Here is a 25,546-nt window from a genome sequence, read left to right as displayed (position 1 = left end):
TAAACCCTATTTTATTTTGACTATGAGAGTTGATAAATTGACTATAGAGCACGGATAAACTGCCTCTAAAAAAAAGAACGTTGCCTTAAGGCCTAAGATGCGTAGAGGAGCAGCAAAGTGGACAGTTCTAAGATGTTATTTTGACCAAGAAAAAGAAGAAAGACACCAACCCCGTAATTTTTACAAATCAAAGCGAATGAAATTAGAATTTATCAACTGGTGACCCTTGTATATTTTTTTATAAGGTCTGGCAATCTTTCTTGCTCTTTAACCCACTCAGCATTTAGGTGATTCAATTTTGAATTTCCCTATATATCAATACAATTTGATTACTCTTTCTGACTAAATAATGAGTTATCATACAATTGAACAAAAGAAATAATTAATTATGAATACTTTTGATGATGAAAAACTAAAAAGCATTTTTCGATCACTTTTGGGAATCATTTTTGAAGTCCTTTAATGACTAAATTTTAATATTTCATAAAAACCAACAAAAAGAATAATCAAATATGATTACCTTTGATGATCAAAAACTGAACATAGTTTTTCAATCATATTTTGGAATCATATTTGAATAAAATGTGTGTACTTTAGGTGATCAAAAATTTATAATCATTTTTCATTCAGCTTTCAGAATCTTATATGAATATATTTGTTGACTGAATAATGAATTTTATACTTGTTGAAATTTAACGTTTTATTAAAAATTTAATTTTTTTCACATATACATATTTTTTCAATCATGCAGCTAAGAAAAAAATATATAAAAATGTTATTATTAATGCAAAAGATATTCTTCAAGACAAAAATAATGTAGTGCTGCTCGTGAACGAAGACTTCCCCAACAATTTCTCCCCTTCAGCTTCCCAGAAAATACATAATGGGGGGAATCATTGAAGCATATAAATTTATAAGGTGTAAATTATATCCATTTACACACGCTGTTAAATGAACGCACCTAGTAATATTATTGATAAGCTTAATTGTCCGCTGTATTATTCTAAAAAAGAAGTTTTTAATTGCTATACAAATTAAAAAAATTACCAGATTAAGTGAAAAATCAAAACTAAAGTGTCTTTACTAAGATATTCTTGTAAATGACTTGCTGATGTTGGTGATTTCTGATGAAAATGCCGGCTATTATGTTTGCAAGGTTGCATTCCTTTGAGTTTATCGCGTTTATACCATGAAATGTGCGCGTAAATTTATACAATTTGTGTAAATGATTTTTCGTACAAAATTTGACAGGTTGTTTGCGCACTAGATAAATGTATACGTTTACACAATTTATAAGGCATTTATACGGTTAAACGAGTCCCTCTAATGATTGGACAATACATAGCTTGTGAGCTATTTGAACCCCAGGTAAGTGAAACTATCTTGATATACCTGGATAAGCCTTCAACATCCCGTATCGTATCCGTATTTTAAGAGGCAGACGATAATGCTGATGTTGGATGTTGTAGTCGCAGGTGTATATCGGTCAAGTTTGTTTGCGAGTTAGCTGTGGTTCGAATAGCTCACTTTCGCATGCTTTCTTCCCCTGATGAAATAAGATTATTATGTAGTATCCTATTTTGAATGAGATATGAAGAACAAATGCATTATAATGGCATTCAAAAATGATTCAAAAATCTCAACCAAAACGTTTGAAATATATCAGAAAATGACTGTGAAAAGCAGTCAAATATTACTCTAAAACTATTTAAGCTCAATTTTGCAATGATATCAAATATGAATAAAAAGCGTTTCGAAATAGGAATCATAAATGATTATTCAAGAATACCCTTCAAAAAACGCGAGTACTCTATAAATAATGTAAGGAATACTCCTTTGGGAGTATAGGACTGCTCCAAATCTAATCTGTATTCATACAAAAAATGTGCTCCAATTAACATTGCGATGTCCTAGGAGAGGAGTAGGTGATCCCACTCTCGCTTTGTTTGTGGGTACTCCATAGAGTACATACGTGAGAGTACTTTCCAAAGTACTTTCACTGTAGTACTCCATGGAGCACCCACAGAGGATCATATGCCAAAGTACTAAAGAGGAGCTGTGTCGGAAAGAATTATCGAGGCGAATTTAATTTAAAATGAAAGTAAATGAAGAGGGCAATAAAACTTTTATATTTTATACTACGAATATTCTTATGTTATTTAGCATTTGCGTGAATAAAGAAACTAATATAATAAGCATACGCATACGTGAATAAAGAAACTAATATAATATGTATACATAAAACCAGTGCGCTGTTGCATTTTATCAGAGTTGCCAAAGTAAAATTTTATTATTAGTTATTTGCATGCAATATTTTACTTTTCGCAACTCTGTTCGATCGCCATCGTGTCGTGATCACTGTCGTTAAAAAACGAGCAATGATCGGCTGATGGTGGTCCGCAAACGCATTGCAAAAGAGTATTGTTAGAGTACTCCAACATGAAGAACACGGAACACGTAATCCAACAATTTTTGCAGTGTAACCATAGTTATAGTAAATTTTTCTCACGACGATACGTTAATTTTCGAACAGAAAACGATTTTAAATTTGGACGTTTTTAATCATTTGGGGTCTTGGGGATGATATTTATATATTTTTTGATCAAAATTTCCAAAAATGCTGGCTGGGAAATATCTTTTTTCACGCACATGGCAGCACTTTGAAACAAATTTGCAAAAGCCGATTGTCAGACGCGGAGTGAAAAAATTTAGATGTGCAATTTGATTTGTATTCTGAAGTTATTTTAAAAAATAAATGTTTAACAATAGTTACCTTACATGTAAGTTAAAATATAATTAACTTCACATTTAAGGCACATTTAAAATTATCACCCTTTTTAGCTTACATATTTCTCAGGTCTTAAGCGTGAAACGCCGCCTGCAATCACAACATTGTGCATATAGATACTTGAATCAAAAAGCTGACACATTCCATACTACCTCGCACCCGTGGTCAATTAGCAGCAAATCATATATAAAACAAAAATTAACATATTTTTGTAATAAAAAGAGATTGAATACAAAAATTCAACGCGTAGTTATGTCGCAATTGCAAACACCCGAAAAAGATGTGACTGGCAAACCGCCAGCATACCGACAACAGAATATGCACAGCCCAAACTTGACACTACAGCTTCCCAGTCCAATAATTACCAAGCGCACACGCACTGCTTCAACGTGAGTAATACATTCAATTGATTATGCATTTATAAGTTTGATAATTAAATTATTCTTACAGCTCTGCTCGCGCGTTGGAAAACCCGATTGAAACTGGGTTTGTTAAGTCTTTCAGCCGTTCAAAAGGTCATGGTTTCATTACACCCAGCGCAGGCGGTGAGGATATATTTTGTCATGTTTCAGAGTAAGTACTCGTTGGACTAAGTATTTGACACCATTAAAAGACCGTTGCAAAAAAATGCCCGTTGTGGTAAAAACTTTCAAAAAATCACACAACATTATATGATGCATTGAAATCTCATATTATGAAAGTGGGATTTCGCCCATCCTCTGGGAACGCTTTTGCGTGTATAAAATGATTAGAAAAAAGAACGATCCATTGCATATTTTAGTTGAAGAACGCTTCATATGAATGTTTTCTTCTCTCACCCTATCTCTTATTTCATGGGATAATTTAATATCAAAGAATTTATAAATATAATGATTCAACAAACAGGCGCCATATGTTGAACTTCTACTCTGGCGCCGATTAAGTCTCGAGTTACGAGTTCAGTTAAATAAAATTGTTTTCTTGTAATTCCATCATAAATTCAGTAAAATGCGATGGGCAGTACCTCTCCGATGTTGATCCGGTACATTCCGGTAACAAGCACCATTAAGGTACTAGCCCGATCATCTCGGGAAGGATTTAGTATGACCACATGGAACATCCTAGGCAAGACCGCCCTCCCACCCCCTAGAGCTATGTGGAACTTGGGGTCGCCAGAGCCTCGGCTTCCAAAGAAACATGATTCGCCGCAGTTAGATGAGGTTGACAATTGGTTAGACAAGTTATGTTGTTGTTGTAGCAATGCTCGCCCCACCTAATAGCCGCGACCGATCACAAATTGTCATCAATATCCTCTAACGGGAGTCCAAGGAAACTTGCCGTTTCAACAGGGGTGGACCATAAGGAAAGGGGTGTTAGAGGCGTTGGTTCCACATTACAATTAAAGAGATGGTTGGTGTCATGGGGGGACACATTGCAAGCAGGGCATACATTTTGTATGTCGGGGTTGATTCTGGATAGGTAAGAGTTTAACCTGTTACAGTATCCAGAACGAAGTTGAGCAAGAGTGACACGCGTTTCCCTGGGGAGTATGCGTTCCTCTTCTGCGAGTTCTGGATATTTTTCTTCAAGTACTGGATTCACCGGGCAATTCCCGACATAAAGGTCCGACGCCTGTCTATGGAGTTCACCAAGGACCTGCTTGTGTTTTTCCGCTTCATACGGCTGGGTTCTCAGGTGCCGTATTTCCTCAAAATGCTTACGGAGATGACTCCTTAGGCCCCTAGGCGGTGCTGGTTCGTCAATCAGATGTCTGTTGGGATGCCCAGGTTTCTGGGTATTCAACAGAAACTGTTTGGTCAGCATCTCATTTCTCTCCCTGATGGGGAGTATTCTCGCCTCATTATGCAGATGGTGTTCTGGGGACATAAGAAGACAGCCCGTGGCGATTCTGAGAGCAGTATTTTGGCAGGCCTGTAGTTTCTTCCAGTGGGTGGTTTTTAGGCTTGGCGACCATATGGGTGACGCGTAGCACGTAATCGGCTGGCTAATTGCTTTGTATGTGGTCAAGAGCGTTTCTTTATCTTTTCCCCAGGTACTGCCAGCAAGGGATTTGAGGATTTTATTACGGCTCTGAATTCTTGGAACAATTGCGGTTGCGTGCGCACCAAAATGTAGATCCTGATCAAACGTCACACCCAAGATTTTGGGGTGTAGGAAAGTCGGTAGCGTAGTGCCATCGACGTGGATGTTCAATATGGTCGACATTTGGGGCGTCCATGTTGTAAATAAGGTCGCGGAAGATTTAGTCGGTGACAATGCCAGGTTTCGCGAGGCGAAAAAACTGGAGAGATCAGGGAGATAGCCGTTTATTTTATTGCATAGCTCATCAATCTTTGGGCCTGGGCCTGTGGCCATTATTGTGCAGTCATCGGCGTAGGAAACGATTGTGACTCCTTCCGGTGGTGAAGGTAGCTTAGATATGTAGAAATTAAACAAAAGCGGGGATAGGACACCACCCTGTGGCACCCCTTGTTTAATTCTCCTTTGTTTTGATGTTTCGTTTCTGAATTGCACCGATGCCTGCCGACCACCCAGATAATTTGCGGTCCACCTTTTAAGACATGGGGGAAGGGTAGACCCTTCCAGGTCTTGCAGTAACGAGCCATGGTTGACCGTATCAAAAGCTTTTGATACGTCTAACGCTACGAGTACTGTTCTATGGTGGGGATATTGATTCAAACCGCAATTTATCTGGGTGCTAATGACATTTAGCGCGGAGGTAGTGCTATGGAGTTTTCTGAAGCCATGCTGATGAGGGGCTAGCTGGAAATGTGCTTGGAAATAAGGGAGCAAAATGGCTTCAAGCGTCTTTGCCACTGGCGATAGGAGAGATATCGGACGATATGACTCACCTACGTTAGCTGGTTTCCCAGGCTTTAGTAGCGGGACCACCTTGGCCATTTTCCATTTCTCGGGTATGACAAAGGTGGAAAGAGACAGGTTGAAGACATGCGCTAAATATTTGAAACCCTCTTTCCCTAGGTTTTTAAGCATCGGCATGGCTATGCCGTCTGGGCCCACTGCTTTGGATGGTTTAGCGCGACCAATGGCGTCCTCAACCTCTCTAGCGGTGATGGTAATTGGTGACGCGCTGAGTTTGTGTTTATGTGCGTGTCTATTGGCTCTCCGTCTATCTTTGTCGACCGTAGGATGCATTATATATTGTCGGCAAAAAGCGCTCGCGCATTTTTTCGCATCCGACAGCACCTTATCGCCAAAGGCGATGGAAACTTTGTCTTTGTGCTTAGTCGGATTCGATAGGGACTTTGACAAGTTATAAATAGCGGTGGCAACCTCTTGAAAGTGTTGCGCTCATCAATCAAATTGGTAGTTTAGTCGCCTTCTACCGACAGGCAAATCTGCCGCTGGTATATTCAAAGCGCCCAAACCCGCTTGGAACACTTTCCTTTTATCTAACGCCATTGTGATAAAATAAGAAACCGTCATGCTTTGGTCATGCACATCTACTTATTTTAGCGTTTCTATTATATTTCAGTGTCGATGGTGAATATGTGCCACAACCTGGTGATGAAGTTAGGTACCGTTTATGTGCGATTCCACCGAAATTTGAAAAACATCAGGCCGTACATGTGAAAATCATTAATTTAACACCAGAAGTGCATCATAAATGGGAAGAGCCTGTATATCCTGAATCTCCAGCGCAGTAGGAAAAAGCATAAGCTGTTGGAATGCTGTTGCTGCTACTAGTGTTGATTGCACGCCACAACTATTTAATAAAAAATAAGTGTATAGTTCAAATTCGTTACAATAGAAATTCAGCTGCAATTAAGCATATTCGTATTTCATAATTTTTTAGGTAACAACAAAAAAAAAAAAACAATACATGAATTAACAATCAATTAATTAATAATTATAAATGTATTTTAGCAAATCTGTTTGTATGCGCCAGTATCAAAACAATTTTTTAAAAAGAAAAAATTTGTAATTTCAAAAACTTTTTTTACATAAAAAAGTGTGAAAAAAATCAACTAAAATTTTGTCAAGTTAATTGAAAGTAGCATGCACACACATAAATCTTTTTTATATGCAACTAGTTGTATTTTCATTACATGAGTCATGTCATCTATATATATTTTGATGCGCCAGCATTTTTTAAAGATATTGCAGCAACAGTAATAGTAAACAAAAAGCAATTGCGTCCAATAAACGAGAGCAAAAAAAAAAAAAAGAATAATAAAAATAAAATCAACAATCAACAAAATCTAAAGACACCACAAAAAAAAAAAAAAAAAAAAAAATTAATCGAGCGCAAGATGGCCGCAAAGGGGCAATCATGCAAATATTATTTGCGTTCTCAAGTTCTATATTACCATATTTGTTTATCATTACTAATTATTTTCTGATACTTATTTAATTTTTTATTTTACTTTTTCTATTCAAAAATATTCATATTATTAAATACTTTGTTTTATCAAAAGAAAATAGTTGAAATTATTCTAAATATTTAATAAGCATGCACTAACATACTTAGGAAGTATAAATGTGTTCTGTAAATCTATATTCTCTGCTACTTAATTTAAAGAAAAGTGTTTTTAAAACATTCAACATATTACTTACATACCTAGATAGTATTTGTACTTTATTCAACTTATGATGATCAATAAATACGAAGTCTTATCCAACTTGAAGAATTTCTATTAATATCTCTTTAGTCTAATCTATACTTTAAGACGAAGGGAAATGCACTGCCATCTTTTTTACCCAAACATCGTCTGTTGGGATATTATCCTAAAATGTCGTCCTATCAGTAACAGGTCGGGCAATGTTTCCCTCGAAACATTCACACCTTGACATCTGTTGTCAAAAAGGATATCGCCCCAACAAAAGTGCGTTACTCACGGGCAATAATCGCAAAGTCGGCGGCGACTTTAAAACACACCATGACCTCTGGCATTCTTGTTGTGATGATAGGCCTTGTAGAACAAATAATTGATAAGACATTCAGTACGTTGAATGAAGACGCTCCGGCCAGCGCCGTACTGTCAAAGCTTGCAATAATCATAAATTGCCTTATCTTGGCGACATATGTTAACACTTGCATCTGCTACAACAACAACAACTTGCATCTGATCGCCCACCCACACTTCTCACTACGGTATGGCTTAGAAGGTCGCATGTGGTCATAACAAATCGTTCTCGAGATGGACGGGCTTGGTACCGGAACGTACCGGATCTGCATCCGGCAACGGACCATCAACACTCCCCAAGGCCTTCGGGGAGCGTCTTTATCGCTATAACAACAACAACAACATGAATACTGAAGCAAGATTTGAGAATCAGAACGCTTGTGGAAAAACAAAACCGAGTCAAATAACAGTGTCTCAAAAACGGCAACCACGCCTTCATTAAAGCACCTTGACGCCGTCAAGTTGACGGTAAGCGAACGATAGTAGTAAATCTACCTAAACCTGGAAAGTAGCAAATACTCTTGAACCAACTCTTCTACCTTACTATACCACAATCCATCCACTGGCAAATTACCACAAAAAATGTCATAAATAGTCAGATAAATAACGGACTCAATAAAAAACCCCATCAGTGAACAATTTTTCATCGGTCAACCATGGCACGCTGCTCCAAAATATCGGAGTAATTTTTTTACATCTCTTGTGTGAAGTGAAATTAAGCAGGAGTTGTCCCAGGGTGGTGTCGTATTCCCAGCATCCACGATAACCGACTCTAATTGGGATCACCAATAAAGTTCAAGTACTACTCAGCCTGTTCCTGCAGACCCAGCGGAGGTCTCATGATAAAGCCTCTTCCGATAAGAACTTCTGATCTTTCAAACACTCCAAGACCGTCCCATCTTCTCCCAACACCGACCGTGACTCCGAGCCATATATCGGAACAGGTGTGATGGGAGATTTACATAGAGTGATCACTACCACCGTCCCCAGTGGGCTAGGGGGCTTGGAATATCCCCGCGGCAGGTATGCCTGTCGTAAGAGCCGACCAAAATACAGAAATGATTCAAATGGCTATGTAGCGCAACTCTTTCAGGGGGATGCCGGCGCAATTTAAAGCTTTTCCAACGCAATTGACAAGCTCAGATGAGGCCCTACCGACCCCAAATTCGTCATCGAACTAAGAAGTGGGGGCGCGATGGCCTAGAAGGTTCATTATGGTCATATTAAATAGTTCCAGGGATGATTGGGATTATATCTTAATGATGCATTTTACCGGAAAGTACCGGACCTTTATCCTGCAAAGGACCATCAATACCGATAACACTCTCCAAAGCCTTCGGGGAGTGTCTATCGATACAGCAACAACAAAAACTATCATCGGAATTCTCCAACCCTTCTGTAATTTCAGCGGGTTAGGGGGTCAGAATATTCCCGCGGTAGGTATGCCTGTCGTAAGAGGCGACTAAAATACCAGATTCAAGGGGTTGTATAGCACAACCCTTCAGGTTGCCAGCGCAATATATAGCTTCTCCAAACCCAATTGTCAACCTCGCCTATCCGCGGCGAATCCTGTATCACTAACAGACGAGGCTCTGGCGACTCCAAGCTCCTCATGGAACTTGGGGGTGGGGAGGGAGGGGATGGCCTGAAGGTTTAATGTGGCCACATAAATCGTTCTCGAGATGGTCGGGCTAGCACCTGGTGCTGTGGTACCGGAGCATACCGGATCTTTATCCCGCAAAGGACCATTACATCGATAACAGTTATATCGTGCAGTTTATAGCTGAGCACATAAACAATTTCGAAAAATTGCTGAGTTGCACAACTTTAAGCAACCGATTTATAAAATAACAGTATTCATTTACCCAAAACAATTTTATTTGCATTTTTAAAACAAATTTTATAATATAACTAATATTTATTTAATCGACAAACCAATTCATTGGCAGCATCCTGATGTTTACGCTGTCATTTTGCCTATACCGTGCATGACATGAGCTGGCAACGCTGTTTTGCTGTCAGTTTCTGTGTGTGCGGTTTGTGTGGTGCGTGAAAAATTTTCCCGTTTTGTGTTGGTGGGCAGCGGAAACATGGAAAGTTATTCATTCTAATTGAAATTCTGATGAATTTTGAGTAAATAAATCAAGAAAATTTAGTTTATTTATTGAGTGGAAATTGAAAAATTTGCATAAGTTGGAATTAATACAAAGTTCGAAGAAAAATGTAACAAAGGAAGATAAAAGAAAAGGTCGGTCGCCGTGGAGCTGGAAAAAAGAAAAGAAGTTGGGTTTGTTGCAATGCCTGTGTGAAAGCGACGAAAACGCAGCATAAAGTGAATAAACCAAAAAAGATAAATAATAAAGAAATTGAGGAGTGAAAAAAAGTGTTTGTGTGGTCTCGCCCGTTTTTATATGCTGATATTTATACAAAAATATGTTAATTGTGCGTTAAAAGTGAACAAGAAAAAAGTTGTAATTCATAGCAAACTACGCAAGCCATCAGTTACCTTCTAATACCAACAATACAAAAATGTTGAGGTAATTAATTATTATTGTAGTACAATATTCGTCCAAAACTTTACACCAGCAAACCAGCAGGCAAATTTCAATATCATATAGAACTAGCTGCGACACAAAAACACTCCAACGCCTGGCTCCTTTATGTGCTCTTGCAGACGGAACATCCACCGTTGTTGCAACGGCCATAATTTAATTCCTTCCACACGTATTGTGCGTGTGTTGATTTTTGCTAGTTTCCTTCCATTACATCCCACTTTTGGTGCTGTTCTGACCCCCTCGGAGTACATATATGTATGTATATATTCATGAATGTATGCACAAATGTATATTTGTATTCTTTCCGAATTAGCATCAGCAAGTATTTGTTATTCCCTGTTATTGTAGCACAACCACAAGGAACGTTTCCGCAGTATCGATGTCATTTTGCCTAAATCCGCGCGATAATGGTTGTCTACACCACAACTATGCATAAGCAGTTCTTGCAACATTTTTTCAAACTTTGATTTCAAAATAGACAAAATGAGCTGCTTAACTTGACTTTAACAAACAAATAAATAAATAAATAAAATATCCTTCGTTCTCAGATAGGCAAAGTATGTGGTCCCGTACGATACCTGAAATTCAGATTCCAAGGGCTTTTTATACCGGCAAATGCTTCTCACACCATTTACATAATAATATCTATATTTTTGTATATACATATTATACAAAAGGTTTTTGAATTTTAAATACATATATATTTCCAATTAAAGAGCTTTATAAACCTTTTTTTATTTTTTGTCAATAATGAGGCAATTACACACTATTATTACAACAATTGCAGCTGTTTTTTTATTTTAAAACCTGCTTAATATACAGGCATTATTATAGCGAACTGGTAACCGATGTACAAAGGCGTAGACAGAATACAAAATTCCATGTTTGGCATGCGCTAACATCAACTGCGGCAATGGAGGAGCTTCTCGAATATAGATAAAGAAAAGTGCGACAGGGGCATAGTAATTCAGTCCCATATAATGTATGGACTCATGACGCAACTCCTGCTCATACAATGTCCAAGGGTCGACATTGCCATTATCACAAAATGTGAAATGTGGTTTAAAATAGACTTTGGAGATAAAGCTACATGGTAAACTATAAAAGTTAAGGCTTTTCACAGGGACCATACACTTGTATGGTACATAAATGACCGGAAGACACCAGAGGGCATTGTTCGTACTTAGAACATGAACGTACGTACCAATGGCACGGATCTCGAGCGTTTTTCAGGCGTATTTGCCACATTTCGGTGTGCAGAAATAAAGCTGCAACGTGGATACTCATACGACAACATAAATATACTTAGCGATAGACAGGTTGATCTCAAGGCAATATCCTCAGAGATAAAACTACCACTGGTCTTAGACTTTTTGGTGGAATTTAATCGCATAGCAACCAGTAACAACATTTGGCTGGGCTGAGTTTCCGGGTAAGTGGGGTGGAGGGCAATGAGCAAACAGACAACCTGACCAAGAAGGCAAGTAGGGACTCATACAATAAAGGCTGAGGTCAGGAGGGAACATTAATATCTGAGAAGCAAATGTAATCAAACCAGAGGGCTGCGCAGTCCTAGATATTGCTAAAAGGTATACAACACTAAACGATACGGAGCTACTTCCCACAGCGGGTTAGGTGATCAGAATATACCCACGGTAGGTATGCCTGTCGTAAGAGTTTACTAAAGTACCCGATTCAAGGGGTTTGTGTAGCGCAGCCCTTTCAGGTTGCCAGCGCAATATACAGCTTCTCCAAACCCAATTGTCAACATCACCTATGCGCGGCGAATCCTATTTCACGAACAGACGAGGCTCTCGCGATCCCCAGCTCCTCATGGAACTTGGTGGTGGGGAGGGAGGGATGGCCTGAAGGTTTAATGTGGCCATAATCGTTCCCGAGATGGTCGGGCTAGCACCTTAATGGTGCTGTGTTACCGGAGCGTACCGGATCTATATCAGGCAAAGGACAATCACATCGATAACACTCGCCAAAGCCTTCGGGGAGCAACCTTATCGCTACAACAACAACCATCACATCGATAGCACTCTCCAAAGTCTTCGGGGAGCAACCTTATCGCTACAACAACAACAACAGCGCTCAATGTTATTAACCCTTTCACTGCATCTTTTTTGTTTTTGGTTCTAAAAATCCAATTTAGTCAAATAACTGCCTTATTTGACCTCAATAGTCAAAAGCAATCGCAAGTCTAATTTTTTTTTTTCGAAATAGGTTTTTGAGCATGATGCCATATGGCATCAATTTCCTTAAGGGGAGAAAAAAGTTCCACAGTAAATATTTTTTTACAAGTGTTTATATTTATTCAAAAAGTATTTTCTATGTTTACATTTCAGTTTTTACATTAACAAACTTAAAGTAAAATGGAATTATATAAAAATTCAATTTAAAAACATAGGTACATACAAAAATAATATATAAAATATGTATATACATAAAAATAAATAAATTTTTTTGGGAAGTGTTTTTATTTTTTCAAAAAGTATTTTTTAAGTTTACATTTCAGTTTTTACATTAACAAACAAAAAGTAAAATGGAATTATATAAAAATTCAATTTAGAAACATATGTACATACATAAATAATATATAAAATATGTATACATACATACATAAAAAGTAAATAAATAAAAAAATTCATTCAAAACTAAAAAACATATTATTGAAAAACTGCTACTGATACTAGATACTTACTTTCTTATTCTGTTACTTAACTTAACAACTGTGAAACGTTTTAAAGCAGTTTCGTTTTCCGTTGGGCATGCATGAGTGAGCGTTGCATTTTGAACACATAAATCTCGAATATCCTGTACACTCCTTGATTTTACACCTCCGCTTTTCCACGGTATGCTCCGGCCAATGATGAAATCCATCATATCGTAGAGAAAGAGATGGAGCTGTTTCATATTGTTGTCTGGAAGTCGTTGGAATGCTTGTTGCTGATAAAGATGGACTAAATTCATTATCCTCTATAACAGTTGACTTGGGACGCCCCCGCTTTCGTTGATACGTTTGCTGAGCTGATAGCGCCAGGAGACCATCTGCGATGTCATTTCGGAATGCCAAAAGATCCATCCACTCTTTCGATGCGATATGGTTGTTTTCACAGTGCATTTTGTATTCTAACCAGGCATTACAAACCGCAAGGTCAATAAAATGATCAAAAACTTTGAGAGTCCATTTTCTAGAACGAATAGAAATTCGGTATAGCGAGACTAGAAAGTCCATCTTATCTACGCCACCCATGTTTTTGTTGTACATAGCAACGATGTTTGGCTGCTGGATCTCAATTTTTTTTGTTCTTCACTACAAAATCTTGGAACTTTATTTATACATTCCGTTCCATAAATAGCTGAGGCAAGTGTAACAACTCCTCCACCAAGCCATTTTAAAACAAAAATGTTGTTATTTCGTTCTATTCTGTATTCATAACCGCCACGGCCTATTTTTTTAAGATCTTTTTCGGAAGAAAGAGGAGCTTTGCACATCCTATTACCCCGAATTGTGCCAGTTGCCCAAATTCCCTGTTGCTGCAAAAATTTGATCAAATTTAGAGTTGTGAAATAATTATCAAAGTAAATTTTAAAATTTTTATTTTTAGGAATCGTCTTTGATAAATGAATAACTATGTCTGAACAAAAGCCCAGTTTTAAGTCTCCTACAATTGTATTTTTCCCTTGATAAATCTCCAAATCATAGATCACACATTTTGAGCTACAAAGACAAACAATTTTTATTCCCCATTTAATGGGGTTCTTTGGCATATATTGTCGAAGCATAGTTTTTCCTTTGAATGGAACCATCATCTCATCAACGCAAACATTTTCATCTTTAGGAATCGCATACAATTTTTTATAGAACACTTCTAATAGGGGGCGAATTCTGTGCAATTTATCATCTGAAGTCTGATCGAGAACAAATTTGAGGTTGTGACGCAGAAAATGAAATCTTACCCTTGACATACTTTCACGAAAACAGGGAATCTCCGTCGTTTTTGACCAATACATCTCTAATCGAGGGTATCTAATTGTACCAATCATAATTTCGAGCGCTAAAAATTTATAAAACCCTTCTTTTTTTAAATTAACTGATTTCCCATTGTTTAAAAGCCAGACCTGGTTCGTTGTATCAACCACTTTTTCAACGAAGTCCTCTGTGGAATACTCCAAAAAATATTCTACAGGTGTTTTAGGCATTTTTTTTGGACTATATTCCGTAAAACTTACATCTGGAACATGCCATGTCTCTTTTTTCCAACGGAACACATCAATTTTTTTGAAAGGCCCATCAGAATCGTGATAATCTACAATTGCTGTACAAGCTGCCAGATTATCTTCTTCAAGATTTCCGACACTTATTTCGTAAGGCCCTGGTCGAAATAACTCTTCTTCTACGAAGCTTTGATTTCCTTCAAGAGCATCAAACAAATCTAATAACAAATCAGGTTCCTCCGAATCTTCTAAATCAGAGATATCAGACTCATCAAAGTTATTTAGAATTTTTTCTATTTCGGAATCTTTAATTTTTCTTGCCATTTTCGCAAAAGTAATCTTTACCATCAACAGTTCAACTTATAACGACAAATGTTTCTGCCGAACTAAATGCGCAATTCTTGTGCATGCCAATGTTACATTTTTGTGTACCTCTAAACGAAATTGATGCCATATGGCATCAAGTAAAGTTTGAAAAATTTTACAAGGCTACAGAATTTTTTTAAAAAAATATTAATTATGCAAAAATTTCCACAATTCCTTAGTTATATTATTGCATTTAATTGCGTCGGAAAATATTTGACGTTTGGAAAAAAATGGGAATTTCTACAAGGATGTTTCCACGAAAGATTTTAGTGATGTGGTGGGCATCACCGAAAAAAAATTTTTTTTGCTCTAAACTGCTCAAAAAAATAAAACCAAGAAAACTGAATACTCCTAAGGGTTTAATAAAATGAATTTTCAATAAAAATATTTAATATTTGAGTCGGTCTTGGTTCCACAGCGCCTCAAAGCTGACTGTTGCCATATGGCATCAATTTCGCGAAAGGGTTAAAAGCATTTAATTGTAATTAGTAAAATTTGCAGCTGATAGCTAAATCTTCGGCTGGAGCAGCTGCATTATGAGTCCTACGCAGAAGATACTTATACATACTTACTTACATCTTTACAATGTCGTCCAAAACACTTGTATGCACCACTTACGTAGTTCATAATTCCATGCATCAAATAATAATGGTGTCATAATGTCATCTTGTATTTTTTGTTTATTTATTATTTACTGCTGCTGCTGTAATTGAGTACGCAATTGTTATTGCAGTTGTAGACGAATATACTCTTGTGCCTTTATAAATTAATTCAATCAAAAGCCGGCAAAACATGAGCAACGAGTAGAAGTAAAATTGAGGAGGGGATATGAAGAAAATAAAAAAAACTAATAATAGATTATACTGCAGTTCGTAGAGAATAATTCTTGTTGTTATTTTCAATTAAAGTTCTTTTTGCTTTTTTTTCAAATTATTTTTGGTTATTTTATAATAGGGTTTCTTGACTTCTCTAGCAATCGACTATGCTTGGTTATGTTTTGTTTATTCTTTGTTGTTGTTACTTAGCGTTTCAATAAATAAGTGAGTGAACTGTTTATATGAATCAAGTATAAATAGTTGTTTTATTTTGTTGATGAGTATGCATGTATTTGTTGTTGTTGTTATACACAAATTTATGTATAATTTTTGATTCTTTTAACCAAAGCCATTTTTGTTTGTTTTAATTTCTTTTCCATCTTTCATTATTTAAACCTTGTGTGAACCAAGAAAAAACGATCTAAGTAATTTTTGTATATCCCTGAAAAGTAGCAAGTATGTATTACTAAGTAAGAAATTTTTAAATGATAATTTAAATTGAAGACCTAAAAAACGAATAACGTCAAAAATATAAAAAAAAAAGATTCGGAAAATTCAGCCAAATAGAACAAAAAACAAGTAAGGAAGGCTAAGTTCTGTTGGACCAAACATTACATACTCAGCTGCCAAATTACAGCTTGCAAAACTTTTAAATTACCTTCTTTTAAAAGTGGGCCGTGCCACGCTCATTGTCCAAAATTTTATTAACTTTCTATTCTGCGTCCTAAGGTCAACCCACTTACCAAGTTTCATCGCATTATCCGTCTTTGGTAATGAATTATCGCACTTTTTCGATTTTTCGAAATTTTCGATATCGAAAAAGTGAGCGTGGTTATAGTCCGATTTCGTTAATTCAAATAGCGATCTGAGATGAGTGCCCAGGAACTTACATTTCATTAAGATACCTCGAAATTTACTCCAGTTATCGTGTTCTGTGAGCTCTGCTCAGCTGAGTATAATAAGATTGATAGGTAATAAAATAAAAAAAAAAATTGATATTAAACAGAAAAATTAAATTTTTAAATTATTAAGTTATTAAAAAATATATTTTACATTAAAATAAAAAAAAATTGATAATACACAGAAAAATTAAATTTTTAAATTACTAAAAAATATATTTTACATTAAAATAAAAAAAGAAACAAAAAACTTCAAAAAATTTAGAAATCGATAAAAAATAAAAAAATATATATATAATAAGGGGAAAAAATGGATAAAAAATGAAAAATAGATAAAAAACTAATATAAAAAAATTAAATAAAAATTATATAAAATATTCGAAAGTTAATTAATAAAGAAAAATAAAAAACAAAGAATATAAAAAATAGATAAAATAACAAAAATATAAAATTAAAAAATAATCGACCAAAAAAAAAAATAATAAATAAAAAAGCCAAAAAAATAATATAGATAAAAAAAAACAATAAAGAAAAAATGCTTTTATAAGAAAATATCAAATAAAAAATAAAAAAGGAAAAAAATATGAAATTATAATTAACAAAAAAGAAATCCATGCAGATATATCTTAAAAAAGTTAAAATTAAATTAACAAAAAATAACGGTACAAAAATAGTAAAATTAGTCTCAAAAGTCCATTTAAAAATAACCAAGAAAAAAATATTGATTATTTTTCTGAATTTGGATTGAAAATTTTTAACTTAAATTTTACTTTCCTTAATTGAAAGTTCTGCAATTCGATGTAAATTTTCTAAATTTAAATTGGAAATTCGGATCTTTGATTAAATTTTTTTAATTTTAAATAAAAATAAAAATTCTGAATTAAAATTAAAATTCTGAACTCGAACTTTAATTTCAATATTCATTTTCAGAACTTGAATTTTAACTTGCTGAATAGAAATTCAAATTTTTTAAACTAAAATTTTCGATTTCACAAGTTTAATTCCAAATCCTCCACATAAATTAAAATTTAATGAATTTTAATTGTAATTTTCTGAACTTGAATTTAAGTTTTGTGCATTGGAATCGTATGCTGCTGTATTTGAATTGCATATTCTGAACTTTATTCTAAATTCTTTGAACATAAATTGTAATTTTCTTAATTCCAATTGAAAACTGAATTTGAATTGTTATTTTTTAAATTTCAAATACAATTCTTTGAACTTACTGAACGTGAAATACAATTTTCGAAATTCGGAATGGAAATTCTGTAACTCGATTCGAAAGGAAATGCTATGCGAAAGTTGACAAATTACATACATTTTTAAATTAGCAAAGTAATTTACTGAACTTAAAGTAAGATTTTTTGAAATTGAATTGCTACTAACATTCGGAACTTCTGATTTTAGCTTGCTGAATAGGAATTTAAATTTTTTGAAGTTGAATTGTAATTTTCTGAATTTTTCGATATTTGAAATTGCCAAATTTTAATTTTATTTTCCAAAGTTTGAATTGTAATTTTCTGAACTTGAATTGTGGTTTCGGAATTTGAGTTAAAAATTCTGAACTTGAATTGTAACTTTCTGAAATAAATTTTAGTTTGCTGAGCTTGAACTGTATTCTTCTGATCTTAAATTGAAAACTTGAAATGAAAATTCTGGACTTCAATTGTGCCTTTCTGAATTTGATTTAGAAATTCCTATTTCTATTTTTAAAATTTGAAATGAGAATTCTTAGCCTTAATGGTAACCTTCAGAACAAAGAAAAAAAGTATATAAGCTTATGTTTTTTCTTTTGCGCTTTCCAAGCCATCACAAAAGGGTTAAAAATGGAGAAGTGCCTAATACCATAATGCACAAACATAAATATTCTCACAGTCATGCGTTCGACGTCATTATTGATAGAATCAAATATAAACATTAAATACTAAGAATGGAGCCATTCAATTTATAGCTTTTTTGAAATTTGTTTCTTGCTCAAATTGTTGATATGGTTTATATTTGAGTTTCTTTTTTCTATTACCAGCGCTATTTTTTATAAAATGCATTCTGCTTAACCTCTGCGTATCATTTGTTGTTGTTGCCTTTTGGTTTATTCATGCACTACATAGGTATGTAGGTATGTATGATGTTAGTAAACATTAACTATAGAAACAATCTCATTCACTTTTGATGTTCATAGACGTGCATTTATCTCTATTTAAAAACTTACATACATATTTATATATGAAAATGTACGGCGGCCGCCGTGGTGTGATGGTAGCGTGCTCCGTCTACCACGCCGAAGATCCTGGGTTCACCCCCCGGGCAAAACAACATCAAAATTGTAGAAACAAGTTTTTTCAATTAGAAGAAAATTTTTCTAAACGGAGTCGCGCTCGGCAGTGTTTGGAAGGCACTCCGAGTGTATTTCTGCCATGAAAAGCACTCAGTGAAAACTCATCTGCCGTTCGGAGTCGGCATAAAGCAAGTAGGTCCCGTTCCGCCAATTTATAGGAAAAATTAAAAAGGAGCACGACGCAAATTGGAAGAGAAGCTCGGCCTAAAATCTCGCGCCTCATCTTCATTTTATATATACATACATCTACATATTCATACATATAGTCTTACTAAAGTCAGCTGCATTTGACTTTATTCTACTCTGTAGTTCAATATTTTTTCATTAGACTCTTGGAGTAAATGCATATCTGTCTGTCTATTTGTCTGTCATTGGCTTGCTTCTATTTGGTTTATGTGTTTCTAGAATAGAAATGCTTATTATTTTACATCTGCATATAGTATGTAGAGATAGTAGTATGAAGAGATAATATACACATGCTTACGTGCTGCTATTTGTATACAAAAAATGATACCCTTTTAGTTTTCTTCTTTTTGTGTATCTGTTTTCGGGCTACATTGGACACATTCAACCTTACACACAAACTGCTGTATGCTCATGCTATTAATTTGACTATAAAAAGTCATAGGCACACTTGACTCACATTTGGTATATGTACGTCTATCAGCACCTCCAGAGTAAGCTGTTTTAGCTCTCTGCTTGCCATTGCAATGATATTTATTTCTAAAAATATCTGCGACAATGCTTTACTTTGGCTCCTGATTGTCACAATGTGTTTTACACAATTCCTGCTGTAAAAATATACACATAGGTATATACAAACGCATTCATTAACAGTAACTCTTTGAATTGAATGAATTCTTCAAAACTCATTAAAATGAATCCTTTAAATTTGACAGATGGTCTCAATGAATATGTATAGGTACGGTCTTACTATAAAGAGTTTTTGGAAAGTAAATGGAAGCAAAAAGTTGAGATAATTTTAACATATTGTAACGAATTTAGGGGAATCCTAGTAATTCCAAACCTTCTACTAACGTTCGAATCGCAAAACTGTTGAATAAATCACTCCAATATTCAGTATTACAATATGGTCTTTATTTAGTATACTTGGGAGTAGTACTTCACAGCAACGTGTTTAAATCAAACTGATTAGTCATTCCGCAGCTTGCGCTGTTTTTATACTCTCTGTTGCCTCGTCAGCATATTTCTCCAGAGGTCGAGACGTTTCACCTTCTAGAATCTCCTGCTTGGTTACCAGCGATATACATGTATATTTGTAGTTTATGCGTTTCTCATAGTCATATGCGTGTGTATGTGTGAGTAACTACTTCGGCTGATGACTACATATGTGTGTGGGAGATATTTCTTCGTCGCTTTCTAAGAATGTGTATAGTTAAATGATGATTTATGTGTTAACGTACACCAGTGTGGCCCGCTTTAATGTACGTTCATCAAAGTTTCGTCATAGCCTCTTTTTCCAATAGCAGTGGTTCGCCCAATCCAAAAGGTTCTATATCACTCACAAATTGTCGTCGATATCCTTTAACAGGAGTACAAAGAAACTAGGTTAGGTTAGGTTGGGGTGGCTGCCCGAGGGCACACTTAGGCCAGTAGTACTAGGCCCGTTGTGATACCACGAGAAACACCGTTACCTCTCCTCTTCGAACCATTTTGAGGACCTGATGAAATCTACCAGGTCCTTGACGTCATGCTCCACAACCTGACTCATAGTATCAAGAAATGGAGCTCCCAGAAAGCGCTGCCGTGCTCCGCTTAGCGCTGGGCAGTTGCAGATGAGGTGAACCACCGTTTCCTCCTCCTCATCTTCTTTACAACTCCTACAGCAACGACGATAAGGCGCTCCTAGCCTTTCTGCATGCCTACCTATGAGGCAATGACCCGTTAGTGCCCCTACAAGTGTGGAAATTGTACCCCTTCTTAGGTTGTAAACGTGACGGGACCTTTTAGGATCCCATTTAGGCCAGGTTTCTTTCGACGTTCGACATCCCGGTGTTTGTAGCCATCTTTCGTCGGCTTGACGGTAGATGTGCTCTTTTAGCATTAGCTTGCATGTGGACAGGGGCATACCTAAGCGTTCTTGTCCAGGAAGAACCTGCTTGGTTGTACCCTGCCTAGCGAGTTCATCTGCAATACAGTTTCCCTCGATATCCCTATGTCCAGGGACCCATGTGAGGTGTACACGGTTCTGTTGAGCCATCTCTTGAAGAGATCGGCGACAGTTTAGTGCTAGTTCAGAATTGAACGAGTGGGAGCCCAGAGATTTTATGGCAGCTTGGCTGTCGCTGAAGATAAAAATTTCCTTTCCGACAATGTATGTCCCTATCCTAGCTGCGGCTTCCATTATGGCTGCAACTTCTGCCTGGAATACACTGCAGTGGTCGGGTAGTCTGAATGAGAGCTGGAGGTCAAGGTCCCTTGAGTATACTCCACCCCCAACTCTCCCGTTTAGCTTGGAGCCGTCCGTGTATATGGAAATGCTGTTGCCCATAGCAAAGCACTTGTCCGACTCCGTCCAGTCATCCCTGCTGGGTATGTTTATCTTAAAGTTGGTTTCCGCAACTGTTGTGGTCGCACAGCGATCCGTGCTAGGAGGGAGAAAACTGTATTTGTTTAGTATACTTGAGTGTCCTGTGGTCCTGTTGTTCCAGCACGACAACTCCCTTAGACGCAGGGCTGACGTTGCCGCTGCTCGATGACCAGCCAGATCCAGTGGAAAGATGTCAAGAATGACCTGAAGAGCTTCGCTAGGCGTTGTTCTTAGAGCCCCGGTTATGCTTATCATGCTGGATCTGTGGACTTTACCCAACAAGTTTAGGTTTGACGCCTTGCTCAAGGCTGGCCACCATACGACTACCCCATACAGCAGTATGGGTCTGATAATCGCGGTATAAATCCATCTGCATATGTAGGGGGTGAGTCCCCATTTTTTGCCAATGGCTCTTTTACACGTATATAATGCAATGTACGCTTTCTTTTGTCGCTGGATAACGTTGTCCTTCCAGTTCAGCTTTTTGTCTAAAACTACGCCTAAAAATTTGGCTTTATCTGCCAGGCTTAGGCGCACCCCATTTAGTTCAGGTAGGTTCAACGATGGTATTTTGTATCGTTTGGTATATAAGACAAGCTCTACTTTATCGGAGTTGACGCTGAGTCCACATCGGGAAGCCCACAAGGAAACCTCTCGCAATGCTACCTGCATCAAGTCGCACAAAGTTTGAGGAAACTTGCCTCTGTAGATAATCGCTAGGTCATCAGCATATGCCACGACCTTCCCGCTCCCCCAACTAGTATCTCTTAATAGCGAGTTTACCGTTAGGTTCCATAGTAAGGGGGAAAGGACACCACCCTGGGGCGTGCCCCTTGCGACAAATCGTGTTACCTCAACCTTCCCCAGTGAGGAGAGCACTTTCCTTCCCCTGAGCAGTTGATCAATTAGTCCCACTAGGGGTCTATTTACGTCCAGATCAGTTAAAGCAATGTTAACGGTGTCTGGACTTATGTTGTTGAATGCTCCTTCAATGTCTAGGAAGGCCACAAGACAATAATCCTTTTCGAACAAGGATGTTTCTATAGTAGAGACTAGGTTGTGTAGCGCAGTCTCCGTAGATTTACCTTTGGTGTACGCGTGTTGATAGTCCGAAATGAGATTCCTATCAATGCTTGTAGTGAGAAAATCGCTAACTATTCTCTCTAGGGTCTTGAGTACGAAGGATGAAAGACTGATAGGTCTATAGTCCTTCGGCTCGTAATGAGAGGCTTTGCCTGCCTTAGGAATGAATATGACCGTGGCGCTCCTCCATGCACACGGAATATAGTTCATAGCCAAACAAGCGGTATATATGTGCCGCAGCCAGTTGACTGATACCTCCAAAGAATAGATAAGTTGAGCGGGTACAATCCCGTCTGGTCCAGCAGCCTTAAAAGGTTTAAAACTTTTGACTGCTCTCCTCACTCTCTCCTCAGTGATGGGTATATTCACAGCTTGGTTTGCTGCAGGTACTTCCGGTGCGTTTGTCATATTTCCCGGGAAATGTGTGTCCAGGAGCAGCTCTAGAGTTTCCCCTTCTGTGCTGGTCCAGGTACCATTCGGTCTCCGCAGAAAGCTAATGGCTGTTTGCGTCTTAGAAAGCACGCACCGTAGCCTGGATGTGTCCACGACACTTTCGACTCCAGTGCAGAAGTTTCTCCATGAAGTTCTCTTCGCTTGTCTCAGGACTTTTTTGTAGGTTCTTAGTTTGTCCTTGTATTCTAGCCATTGTGACCCGTTATCGAAGAATTTGGCTTTGTTAAACTGTTCTCCACAGGATTTACGAAGTAGGTCCAGATCATGGGACCACCAGTGAGGTTTACGCTTACCGCGCGGTTTTGGCAATGGACAGGCCTGTTCTAAGGCTTTTGAGAAAGCCGATGTGAAGGTTTCTACCAGACCCTCTAGCTCCATCGTTGATGAGAGGCTTTGTGGGGGCAGTTCTGGTAGTTCTCTTGCTAACAGCTCATTATGTAGTTCCCAGTTTGTATTACGTGGGTTACGTCTCGCAATGGGCTGATCGACGAAGAACTCTAACATTACTTCAATATAGCGGTGGTCTGAAAAGGAATGTTCCTCAAGAACACGCCATTTTTTAACCCACCCATAAACGCTTTCGCTACAAATAGTGAGGTCAATAACCTCTCTACGGTTTTTAGTAATAAAAGTTGGTTCATTACCTACATTGCAAACTACAAGGTTAGTTGTTAAAAGGTACTCAAAAAGTGACTCACCCCGAGTGTTTATGTCGGAACTACCCCACTGCACGTGGTGGGCGTTTGCGTCTGTCCCAATTAACAGATGGCCTTTGCTTGAGTCGGCCACCAGATCCTTTACCGTCTTTTGCGGAGGAGGTTCCTCTGCGTCGTACGGCATATAAACGGAGGCTAGCGTTAATTGGGTGCCTCCGCTTGACAAACTGGCCGCTGTGATGTCACCATTGCTATAATTAGGCAAGAGAAAGATATTTAGCTCAGACTTTACTAAAATGCATGTTCTCACTTTACCTTCATCTGCAGCTCGGATGAGCTTAAACCCAGTGGCCCCCAATCCGCAAATCCTTGAGTTGTTCACCCAGGGTTCTTGGATAAGGACCACTTCGACGTCGCCTTTAGAAAGGCGACTACAAAGAAACTAACTTAACGCTATTTTATGAAAGAGGAGTAATGTAAGGTTAAATCTGAAATTTATAAGTTTAGCAGACAGCTTATATTGGGAATTTATTTAAATAAACAAATGCCTCACAACTTCTTACTACCAATAGCTTAGTCAAATCAATGAGTTGTTAAGCGCAATAAAAAGCTTTTTAGCTTCACAGCTTCTCCAAACCCATCGTCAACCTTGCCCAACATAAGTAGAAGCGAAGCCTGTAACAAATATAAATTTGTCATATATATATTTAGCAGGCGAGGCAATGATGACCTCAAGTTTTGTACGGAGCTAGGGGTTAGGATGTCCTAGAACGCTCAACGTGGTCATATCAAATCGTTCTCGAGATAGTCGGGCTGGTACCTTAACACTCCCCAAGACGTTCAGGATAGTGTCAACAACAATAACCAATAGCTTACTTGGAGCACGTACAAGCCGCATAAGTTCTAGACATTCAACTTGAATTTCAACCTAGTTTGAAGAGTAAAGCTGTACGTTACGTCCGTGTGTCGCCCGACCATCTTAGATAATTTTTTCCAGACTATTTTATTCAGTTAAGAAATTTAAATTGAAACTGATATCCCCATCTATTACTCCAACATTCCTCAAGAATATGAATAGATTTGGTGCAAAGCACTGATAGGTCAGATGGTGATGATACAGATCACAATCTTTTTGTATGTCAGGTAGAGAAGAAAAATTGCTTATTCGTGGGCATATAACATCCATCTACAATGCCTGAAGTTAAAAATAAGTCTCGAATTTCTAAAGGAGGTCTGATTAGATAAGGTCTTGCTAAGCAAATGTCCCTCCTAAATTCAAGCATAATAGTGCTTAAAACTTTTTGCCTAGGTATATGCCCTCATTATTTTTGATTTGCGTATTATTTTGTGTATTTGTTTCGACATATTAATTATGGGATTTTTTTTGTTTCTATACTATTGGTTTACCATTTTGTTTTGATTTGAAACCTGGAAATAATACCAAATCGATACATTTCATTCAATATAGTGTCCCTACTTGGGCACCAGATAAATTAATAATGTGGTGATATTGCTTTGAAAATATTTTAATCCCTAAGCAAAACGAATGTGAGGATTAATTTTTTGTATTTGAAACTTATCATCTTTTTGTTTTTTATTAGGAGCTAATTTGGACACCTAAATTTCGCCAGCTTAATATAGCACTGCCATCAAGCTTTAAATTATAGTTAACACTTTACGTCCACAGCTTACCGGAAACTTATGTAACTACGGAATTTTGAACATATTTTCTAAAATTTTCGAGGAAGACACCACAAAAGTCGTAGAAAAGTTTCTAAAAAATCTTTCAAAAGATTCCCCAGATTTACACGAAATTCCTAAATATCTCGATCCTTGCGCCACACGGGCAGATTTTCTTTCCCCTTCTCTCATACTCATTATATCCTACTGATC

General features: G+C 37.0%; 2 protein-coding genes across 4 annotated transcripts in view; both read left to right on the top strand.

Annotated features, from left to right (window-relative positions):
* The first annotated feature begins 2,626 nt into the window (after positions 1 to 2,626).
* Positions 2,627 to 7,431, top strand: LOC137251626 (cold shock domain-containing protein CG9705). Its single transcript, XM_067786319.1, has 4 exons — positions 2,627 to 2,780; positions 2,842 to 3,177; positions 3,239 to 3,361; positions 6,285 to 7,431. Exons 2-4 carry the CDS (start codon positions 3,041 to 3,043, stop codon positions 6,454 to 6,456), a joined length of 432 nt encoding a protein of 143 aa, XP_067642420.1. The 5' UTR covers positions 2,627 to 2,780; positions 2,842 to 3,040; the 3' UTR covers positions 6,457 to 7,431.
* Positions 7,432 to 9,753: 2,322 nt separating this feature from the next.
* The window catches only part of Src64B (Tyrosine-protein kinase Src64B), a 211,546-nt gene continuing 195,753 nt past the window's right edge, over positions 9,754 to 25,546 (top strand). For all 3 annotated transcript variants that reach the window (XM_067789897.1, XM_067789896.1, XM_067789895.1), the window contains exon 1: positions 9,754 to 10,253. The gene's annotated coding sequence lies outside the window, so the exon portion shown is untranslated. The remainder of the gene's footprint in view (positions 10,254 to 25,546) is intronic.

This window comes from Eurosta solidaginis, chromosome 5 (genome assembly GCF_040869045.1).
Source record: "Eurosta solidaginis isolate ZX-2024a chromosome 5, ASM4086904v1, whole genome shotgun sequence".
NCBI classification, from domain to species: domain Eukaryota; kingdom Metazoa; phylum Arthropoda; class Insecta; order Diptera; family Tephritidae; genus Eurosta; species Eurosta solidaginis.
The sequence above is the reverse complement of the archived record's forward strand: the minus strand, read 5'-3'. Positions and strand labels throughout refer to the sequence as shown.